The sequence below is a fragment of the Saccostrea cucullata genome, unplaced genomic scaffold (assembly GCF_032062105.1).
Source record: "Saccostrea cucullata isolate Sc308-1 unplaced genomic scaffold, CSIRO_AGI_Scuc_v1 ctg8558, whole genome shotgun sequence".
NCBI lineage: Eukaryota > Metazoa > Mollusca > Bivalvia > Ostreida > Ostreidae > Saccostrea > Saccostrea cuccullata.
The window spans coordinates 47,501-58,716 of NW_026933586.1; the positions used below are offsets into that span (position 1 = coordinate 47,501).

The 11,216-nt window shown below is 33.9% G+C and overlaps 1 protein-coding gene across 1 annotated transcript; it reads left to right on the forward strand.

The window, feature by feature from the left end:
- Positions 1-6,394: 6,394 nt before the first annotated feature.
- On the forward strand, positions 6,395-10,757 carry LOC134238698 (uncharacterized; the record flags this gene model as incomplete). The annotated part of the gene is made up of 6 exons (XM_062720816.1): positions 6,395-6,554; positions 7,947-8,065; positions 8,192-8,248; positions 8,388-8,429; positions 9,724-9,765; positions 10,381-10,757. Coding segments are annotated over exons 1-6 (657 nt in total), but the record flags the coding sequence as incomplete, so codon positions are not given.
- Positions 10,758-11,216: the final 459 nt, after the last annotated feature.

Here is an 11,216-nt window from a genome sequence, read left to right on the forward strand (position 1 = left end):
AGAGTTATAATCCACAAAATTTCATACTCAGGCCAAAATAAAATTATAGTTTTAGAATTGCCTCCTGCCTCATTGAAAAGCCCCTCCTGAAAACATTTTATTGACCAAAAGTAGGAAGATTTTTTTTATTAAGTCAATATTTTTTGCCCATTACATACAAAACAATGAAATATAGTGTCAGATCTATGTAAAATTACATTTTTTTTGTTGATGGTAGATACTTTTTTTTTAAAAGTCAGAAAATATATTTACTGTTTACAGAGATTTTTATCAAAAATAAAAAAAAATAATTTCCCTCCCTCCTGTGTCTGAAAGGCGTCAGGCGGCAATTACAAACAATCTTTTAAGGATGTCCTCATGAACAAGTAAAAATTTTCTTGTCCACGAACATTGAACCTCACAAGTTAACGATTTGAATGACTCCACAGAATTCATAATACAAGTACAATCATTTTTAATGTGTTTTTTTCTTTTTAAAGCAAGCCAAAAAAAAATTATGTTTTATTTTTTATTTAAAAATAATGAAAAATTGACCCATGTGTCAAAAATACTTTGTACCTGTATTCTGAAATTTAAAAAGTATCAGTTCTACATCTTCTAAGCACATCTCACTTTTTATAGCCTGATAGCTTCTTCCAATACATGTATGAGAAAGAATCATTCAGACTGAGGCTTTGACAGCTTTGAAATGCTTGCATTGGATTTTTCATCTCATTTTTAAAGAATACACATTTACGGCTCTGAGCCTCTGATTTTAAAGAAACATCACAGTGACTGCTATTTATCACTGGGGATACTGGTCGAAACTTTATAATGCACACTTGAAGCTCAGTCTTCGTATACTTTGCATGGGTCTTGATCGCAGTCCCGGAGTTGTTGCTGGAATTTAGGCCAATACTGAATGTTAAGTTTACTGCATCTTTCTTTAGTCTACTTTTGTCTCCTGTAAACAAGTATGTGCAAATTTTACTTTTGTTTTGTACAGAGTTAAAGTAGAATATAATTAAAATTTACCTAGGAAAAAGCAAAGACCCTACAAGTACTGATCAAGTGAAGGAAAAATAACTAATTATTCCTGGTGTTAAAATTTAATAAATATTGTCTATATATCTATAATAAATTTTAATATCATGTATAAATTACAGACTTGTTCATTTGCTAATGAATCAATTCAAATCTATGGGGACATAAAAACACCATAAACTCCTTTTGTCCTCATTTCAAAAAGAAAACTACCAATGTACATTAAATTTATCAGATTTAATCCTACACAACAAAATCATGAATTCTTTTGACAGTTAAATCGATTTAAAAATTTTGAAATGATAATGCCTTGTGTCAAGCTATTTTACACACTGTTCATATAAATAGATCAAATGTCGTTTGCCGAAAAAATTAGAAAAAGTTCACTTTTTTCAGCTTAGTTTAAGACAAAATTGTCACAAGGTCGACATTTTAATTTCTACTTTGTATAGATATTTTCATTGTTAAATGTATATGATTAATGACATATAATTCGTGAATTACTTATTAGAATATATCAAAATTATTGTTTTACCGAAAATCTAACCCTTCTTAATCGCCGTCTCCGAAATTCTGATGACAAGCGCCAACGTCGTCTTTACCATGCAAGCTTCCCTAGTCAGCTGATTTTAATGGCCGATTTAGCATCTCTTTTCGTCTCAAACAAATGTCTGGATATGAAAAAAATGAGTGTCCGCAACCTCTACAACATCCTGGCACATCACAGCGAGTTGGCATTCCTTACAAATAAATTAATTTGGAGGTATATTACCAGGAGAAACTTCTGTGTCTCGCCACGCTACCATTTTTTTACACTCAGTCAAGCGCTTGACAAATTCAAACGTTTGCGTAACCACCTCTAATACCGCAGCGCCACTCGACGGTTAATGACGTGAATGCATACTATTGGTTTTATATCCAGGAGCAGAGAAGAAGATATTTGACGAATCAATGTATTTTCACTATATAAAAGCCATTCTTTGTAACCACTTAAACTTTTGTGGCACGCTAGTCACAGATTTTTTTTTCAAGTTTGGCTTGGAAGAACCACCTCATAAATTTCATCAAAAAATATTGTTAGATCATGTTTTGTAATGACATGCGGCTACTTTAATTTGTTACAAACAGAAATAAAAAATCTAACATCTTCATATGCAAATACTTCTTTGGTATTCTGTCCATAAATATGAGAAATTTCCGATTAAAAGCCGGCTTCATTCAGAAAAATGAAATACCTTCCTTTGATTATTTTGAACTCTTTAGTGTGGAAGGTAAGAAAACAAAGGATGGGAAAATGGCAGAAAGTTGTATGCTAAAAAAATATATCCCATGATTTCATACAAAATCACCATGTAGTTTCAAGTTTATTGGTGTGAATTCAATCCCAAGGGAAAGGTAAGCTATATATATTTCAGATTTAGGATATATATTACGTGTCTTTGAAAACATTTGCCATTACATTGATAATGCTGTGATATGTAACATTTATTTAACAACCACTTAAAAGAACTGACAGATTGATTGATTAATTGTATGTTGTTTAACGTCCCTCTCGAGAATTTTTCACTCATATGGAGACGCCACCACTTGCCGGTGGAGGGCTACAAATTCTGTCCTATGCTCGGCACTCAGGGCCTTTGAGCAGTGAGGGATCTTTTTCGTGCCAGCACCTACTGCGACACTGGGCCTCGGTTTATACGGTCTCATCCGGAGGACCGGTCTCCACGTCCCACAGTGGGATTCGAACCCGCGACGTAAGGATTGACTCCTTACTTCGCGACTCTAGAGAAGACGCTCTAACCACTGCGCCACGCGGGCGACAAGAACTGACAGAAACCGTGATTATAACAAACTGCGTATTGTAAAATGCATGGTCCCCCAAAACTTGGCAACCAATACATTTCCCAAATAACACGAAAGAAGACTAACTGAAGAACATGATTAACAAATCCATGCATCAACAGGCATTACTTTCTCTATTGGAACAGGTAAGTGCAGTGTGCTATAGTATACTGTAATATCAAAGTCCTATAGGCTAGCTTTGACTTTTTTCATCATATGTAGAACATGCAAGTGTACTACTGTGCATTTCAGACTTACTTAGAATCTATTGCAATGCAATTTTGATCTGTATTAGACAGTGTCCTAGTATTTCAGTGTTGAAGACTACTAGGCGGCAGTATGTGAAGAATAAAAGATTCACTGAAATTTAAAATACAACTTTTGAAATAACAAGTGATATACCTATACCTTGTGTTCAAATCATATGCATCTTGTTTCTCTCTCTCTCTCTCTCGCCAATTTTTTGTCACTCTCCGTCATATGCATTTTTTGATGTCATTGTCTTGCATATATCAGTGTTAAGCACAAAATGTACCGTTTGTTTCAATTCCTTATCATGACTTCACTTGTACGTGCCTGCAATCATTTATGTCATTTTAGGTAGATACATGTATTTACTATGTACATATAGAACTATTTTGTTGTTTGGGAAAAAATATTTTGAATATCATGTTTTTCATTTTAATGTCAAAATTTTGATGCAAGTCCATATTGAAGAGGTGTCTAAGAGAATATGCTTATGATGGATATAATGTTAAAGTCACATATTTAGGAATTTGGAAGCATCGTCGGTAACGGGTGATTCACATCGATTCTCTCTATGCACGAGGAAGCTTGTGGACCCAAAACCCGTGGTTTGCGACGATGATTTCGAAGTAGCTATAAGTCAACATGGACAATCCAAATCATTTGAAACTAGTATTTTATACTTCATTCAATATATTTACTAGTCTTACTTGCAGAGAAAAAAAATCTATATTGTAAATTCCATATTAAAGTATTCTTAACAAGTTATATTATAGTTTTATTTTCAATCAAACTAGAACAGTATTAGTGTTTTAAAGACTTCCGAGTAAAGTTAAGATTTGACCTAAAAAGTTATAAAAAGTATCATTACTCTCTTGGTAAACATTTAAAAACTTCTGTTTTTGTATCATTTTATATCTTTAAGTGACAACTTTAGTATATGTGAGAATATGAAAAATTTAAATAACATGTATAGGAAGCATATAAACATAACTAAACTATTCTTAAAAATTTAAGAAAAGCTGAGGAAATTCGGATTACCCGATATTCATTTTTGTCAAATAAAATATCTGAATTTGGTAATATTATCCTATAGGTCCTATATGGAAGTTTCTTTTTATGCTTAAAAAAAACATTCAATGTTTGTAAATAAAAGTAGGGATCACATGATTGGCAACAGAATTTTTTTGGTTCTTAATGTCCGGGAAAAATTGTTTTGACCTTGAACTGACTTTGCCTTTGATATAGAACGGTTTTATTTTATCTTACTGATACCATCATTTAGTGATATTGTCTTCTTGATTCTGTAAAAAATTCATTCATTTTTAAATACAGGAGATGTGAGAGGAGTCCTTCCAAACGTAACAGTATTAAAACACCTTATTTCCTAGTTTTCGTTCTACTTCGTGCCATTTTTGTTCTTGACCTTTGACCTTTTCACCTAAAATCTTTTTTTAATCATTTGCTTCAGATATTGTTTACAAAATATAAAATGTGGGTCTCAATTCAATGTAAAATTCTTATGTTTTATTAGAGAAAATCTGATAGGTAATGCCTCTGGTCATTTTTTTTTTTAATAATATATGAAAATTCATTACTTTGTAACCATTGTAACATGAAAAGATATTAAAACCAAACAAGTCAATGAAGTTAATTGAAAAACAGACTATGTACTTTAACACCATGATATTCATTTTTTTTTCCTGCAAGTCTGCAAATTTTTTTTACCAAACTTTTTTTTTTCCACAAGGGCATTTAAACTGTTTAATTCTCCTTTAAAAACAACCCCAAAGGCTGGTTATTTTTTTTACTATAATAATTAAAAATTATTCAAACACTGCAATTAATTATAAGTATTAGAAATACGATATATTTTAAGATAAAAATTGAGTCAATATAATTTCTAGATTATATTACAGGATTTCTCTCTCAAGATTGCAATTTTTCAGGAAAAATAGCTGTTTTAAGGCCCTAAAAATGTACACTAGTTGCCGTGGTAACCATTGCCCATAGCAACCATTATATTATGAATATTTAGTTCATGCATGAATATAACAATGTGTGTCAAGTTTCATAAAAAGCCCCGTGGGGATCCGGGTTAGAATAGGTCCTCAGTACCCCCTTGCTTCTCGTAAAAGGCGAATAAATGGGGCGATCCTTCGGATGAGACCGTTTAAACCAAAGCAACATATGCACACGACTGGAAGGAAGAGAAATTCGGGGAATTCTTACAGGTGATGATGGATACCTACTCAGACCTTATTTGATTACTTCACTATTCACGTGTACAAACAGGGAGGAGAGGCGTTTTAATATCCCATCCACACTTACGTCATATTGACAATATGGCGTCGGTTTCAAAGAAATAAACATTCCGAGTGTTGAGTTGTTTACAAATGGCGTCCCTTAAGTGTCACCGTCAAATTTAGTTTGATATCTTCTTGTTACTGTTTTTATATTAGTGTTTTTAATATTTTTTATACATATTATCTACATAATGGATACTGGTGATCAAACTTTGACTTTGGATGCATTTTTACCCGGAAAACAGATGCTTTACGTGAATATCATGGAAAACGCGGACTTGTTAAAGACAAGGCCAATCCAGAACTTGAAACGTTCGCTTATTCGGCACATATTTGAAAATTCCAGAAGTACTATAGGCCGCAGAAAACATGAAGGTGAGACAGACAGATAATTGTGGAATATTAACGGGACCTTCATACCAGACCCTTTTTCACTTCAAGACCAGTGGGTAGATGAGCGATATGGAATGAAATACTGGCCACCTATTTACTTTTTACATTTTCGATCTGTACATTGTAAAACTAAGTATAACAGAAATGAAAATGCAATCAGGCCTCCGTTATGTAATATCATGGGCTACACTTCAGTTAATCCTAATCGTAAGCCTTTGAAACATGGTCTAGGATGGAACCTATATACAAAGATGCTTGTTTTTAATATTAAAGAAAATCACAAAAGTGTTCCTGTGTCAGAATGTGGCATTTTTATTGACCCAGTGCGACCTCCTTTAGCCGCTTCTCCAGGTTTGCCCTTTACTTGTTCATGTTGTGGTGATGAAGTAGCACAATTTAAGTGTCCTATGATATCAAAATGTTCTGATTATACCGATTTTTGTGCTTGCAACTTACCTAACGAAAAATGGCTGAAATATTGCCGACTCGGCGTTAAACAATATAAAATCAATCAATCATAAACAGACAATAGAGAACGTATAAACTCTTTCAGGATAGAGAGCAACTTCGAATTATAAGAGTGTATTCGAAACCTTTGTTCTTGATCCGAGAACGCGTTCGTAATTAAATTCTCAGTTCTCGAACGCCAAGAACACAACTCAGGAACGGGTTCGCGATTCAAGAATATACACCACCACGCTAGGTAGTGTGAAACAAGAACAAGATGGCGGGAAAAGGTAGTCGGTGAGTGAAAAAAGAATTGTTGAGGGTAATATTTGGAATTTTAAGCCAAAAATGTTATTTTTATTGAAAGCAGATTTTAATTAAAAATAAAATAATTGACATCCTTTATATTTCATTCTAAAAGTAATTGGTGCGGACACAAAACAACTGCTTATCAAAGTCTCGCCACACACAAGGGGGTATGTACAGGCCCACAGTTACATGTGACCGAATGCGATTCCTTGTTCGCTCTTGAGTGGTTTCACACTTGTTGTGTGACTAGTGTGACTAATGACGAGCAGCTTAATTAATAAAAAGATTAAGATGAAAAGTCGCCCCTGTGTGTGTGTGAGGGTGGGTGATTATTATTATTTTTTTTACAATGGCTACATGTAGAGCCCTGTATTCATCAATAGCACAGTACCATGATAAAGATATATACTAGTAGCTCGATATCAAGTTATTTGTAATACCTTGATAAAGCTATGTAGCTTTATCAAGCTATACTTTATCAGGGTATTGTTGTGGACCTGTAAAACCAAAAAAAATATAGGGATGAAATATCAAATTTATTTATGTAGGCCCTACTTTTTATTTAGATAAATGAATGGATATATTGCATTCAATTTCATGATGGATTAATTTTGAATTTGTAAAGAATTTCACTCAATATCAGATATAAAATGTAATTTAAATCTAATTACCACTGTGTGTAAAATAAATCACTTAATTGAAGAACATGTATATAAAATGCATGGTTACTGTCTTGAAATATAAGCGATATTTGGGCGAGGGTAAGAAAATGTGATAGAGGGCGAGGCTTGCCGAGCCCTCTTACATTTTCGACCCGAGCCCAAATATAGCTTATATTCCAAGACAGTTATCATGTATTTTGTTTATCCTGCAACAAAATTTTACATTTGTGCATCAAAACAAGCTAATTCCGACAGATTTAGGCACATCTCTGCAGTTAAAACTATGACGCCATGGCGTAAACATTGCAGTAAACGTGACGTCACAGTGCTTTTTGAACGTCGGAATACATGCATGAGGCTTTATTAGGGCTGTGACCGGATAAAGCTTTGGTTTATTAGGTTACCTTTATTAGGTCAATGCAAGGGGTAGTTGCAGGATAAATATACATAACCTGTAGTTAAACGGGGCGAAACCACTCGGCACAATACCACTCGGTGCGAACAAGTAATCGGGATGAACCCACCGGTTAACATGTGACCCAAAGAAAGAAAATGCATCTTTTGCTTAAAATTGTTCAAAATCAGCAATGTTTCAAGACACACACACATGTACACTGAGGCATTGTCACATATAACTTTTGTCATACCGGGGTATATATTATAGTGTATTCCCTTATTTTGATTAATAAGACTATGAATTATCTTTTTAAAATTTCAGTACAAAAAAAGCTATGGATCAGGAGGAGGAGATTTTTACCATAAGTTTATTAGACACAACAGACCAATTGGAGTATGAATGTGATGTAACAAAGGAAGTTTTCCTGCTTCTTCAGACAGGTATCTGCAATATCGAAAGAGGAATTAAAAATGCATTTTTGTTACACTGTTTTGTAACTTAGAATACTTAAAGGGGAATATTCAATACACACACACAAAAACACTCTTGGATTCTCTATTTTATAGATGCACAAGCAAGAGAGGAATTCCTCCAGAGTATGAAAGCAGATGGGCTAAAACCAGGTAGTTTTACAGTATTTTCATTTGTTGATCCAATCTCAGATATGTATTTTTTGTTTATTTTTAAAAGAAATATTATTTAATTAGTTACATATAATTGCTAAACATTTTTTAAAAAGTGCTTTTGATGTTAATTTTTCAGTCGACAAGTCCAAACAAGCTCTGGATGAAAAACATGCTGAAGGTATTAAAAGTAATCAAGATGTTGTAATACCCATGAAGCTCGACACAGACTACCTATTATTGTCCCCCGCTTGAAAAGTGGGGGATATTAATTTGGGTTTTGTCCGTCCGTCCGTCTGTCCGTCCGTCCGTCTTTCTGTCTGTCTGTAACGCTTTCGTTTCCACACGATATCTCGAGAACCCTTTGAGCTTTCGCAATGAAATTTTGCATAGCAACTCCCTATGAACTAAAGAAGACCTCTATTGATTTTGAGGTCAAAAGGTCAAAGGTCAAGGTCATAAATTCGCAAATTCTCTTATAACACTTTCGTTTCCACGCGATATCTCGAGAACCCTTTGAGCTTTTGCCATGAAATTTTATATAACAACTTCCTATGGCCTAAGGAAGACCCCTAATGATTTTGAGGTCAAAAGGTCAAAGTTCAAGGTCGTAAATATATACATTCTGTCTGTGTGTAACACTTTCTTTTCCGGGCGATATTTCAAGAAGATTTTGAGCTTTTGCAATTGAATTTTATACCAAAAGTCCCTAAGACCTCTCTCACCCCTCTCAAAGTGTCCCGCCCCGTTTGTTTTAGAAAAATTTATTGTATTACATGTCGCTATTTTTAACACAGGGACATGAGGAGAGTTATTACGTATAAAACAGGTTCTCGGCGGACTCTATATTCTTATTTCATCTATTAGAACTGTTTAATAAAGGTTAAATTAGACACAATGCATTGTGTAAAATTTTGAAAATATATACATGTATGTGACTTCATCTTTGTATATACTAGTAGTTTAAATAAACAAAAGGGAATAGAGAGGCTTCGTGACGTAGTGGTATGTCTCTCGCATTTCGTGCGGGAGATCCGGGTTCGAGTCCAGGACGACGTACTTTCTTTTTTTTTCTGAATTTTTTTTTAACTAAATGATAGTATTCAGCATGTGAAATGAAAAATTTGAAAGGTGTGGCTTCTACAAACTCATAAAATCATCATCACAGAGTGATAAATATTCCATATAAAAAGAATCTTCTATACTCATAATAAAGAATAGCAATGAAATCTTTATATTCATATTGATATATTTTATTTCCTTCAGTATGTGTACATGTATACATTTAATAATTTTTCAACTTAAGTCAGGGGGATCCGACAACCCCCCTCCCCGAACTGCGCATGGTTTACTTTTTCCCTAAGCGGGGGACACAAATTCTCTGAATTAGCTTGTTTTGCTATGCATTCCTTTATAATATAATGAATTAATTGCTAAACATTTTTTAAAAAGTGCTTTTGATGTTAATTTTTCAGTCGACAAGTCCAAACAAGCTCTGGATGAAAAACATGTTGAAGGTATTAAAAGTGGTCAAGATGTTGTAATACCTATGAAGCTCGACACAGACTACCTATTATTTTGCTATGCATTCCTTTATAATATAATGACATGAATAACTTAAAAAAACACACACCAGCCAAACTTACCTGAAACTTGGCACAGAGTAAGACCATTTCAAGTCCAAATATTTTTCATACTCTCAGGATAATTAGTCTGCAAGTCCTTGAATGGCATCATAAATACAATGTAACACTTACCATCCTTTTTTCACTTTCTCTTCATGGAAAGGGTAAATATGGGCCTCTTTACACCCTTCCTGCTACACGCTTAAATGGGAAATTTCCCATTGTTATCAATTTTATAATTTTTTTTACAAACCCTCTCCTTTCCATTTATGCCCAAAAATAAACCAATTCCACTCCATAAACACCCCAAAGAATTTTTAAGAAAAGAAACCTTTTTTAATTGGAACTACTTGTGTGATCAATGAAATAGGGGTAAAATTGATAGTCTGTATTCAGCTGCATATATAGCCTATTTTTGAACTTATTAGTCGTAAATAAATACATGTAAGAAGTTTTTCCTTGTACTTATTCAAGATTCGTGAGCATATTCAAATTTATTTCATTTAGAGAACGAGCAATTACCAAAAACCTGGGCAAGAAAAGAAACGGATATGCTGGTCGCTCTCCGTATGGAGAAAGATGAGGAGTTCAGGAAAAGCAAAGTCCATCAGAGAATATGGAACAATATTGCAGCAGAAATGACCCAGAAAGGCTATAAAGTGAATGGTCAAAAAGCGGCAAATAAATGGAAGTCTTTAAAAAGATCATATATGGAGGTGATTGACCACAATTCCAAAAGTGGGAATGATGCAAAGACTGTGCCATATATGACCGATTTCAATATGTTATATGGAAACAAACCATCAACCAAGCCAGCTTACACTCTGCATTCATCTGGATCCGGATCAGCAACCAGTTCTTCTGAAACAAAACTTAAACCAGAAGTCTCTGTCGAGACTGTAGCTCTACTGGTTTGATTGAACAGGCAGAAACGAGGTGGGGGGTATTTAAAAGTCTGGCATTTTGAGATTCAATTTAAATTCTCATGTAGTTCTCTATGCAAATCAGTTGATCATATACCAATACAAATACCCCAAAGTAGTCATTAATGATTGAGTTATTTTTAATGCTCTGTAAACGTAGTTTCTGGATGCAAAGTTTTTATCAACTCTGTCTGTTTGTTTGACCACAAAAACTTTAACCTTGCCCATAATATTGATTTAGGGAGTTATAACTTTTATATTTCACATGTGTATTCCTTGTGACAAGATCTTTCTTAGGGTATGACCAAATTTGAATTTTTGACCTTGACATTGGAGATGGACCCATTTTTACACATTTTGAACAGTAGATACCAGGACTTTTATACTTCATATATGTACATGTATTCTATGTGGAATACC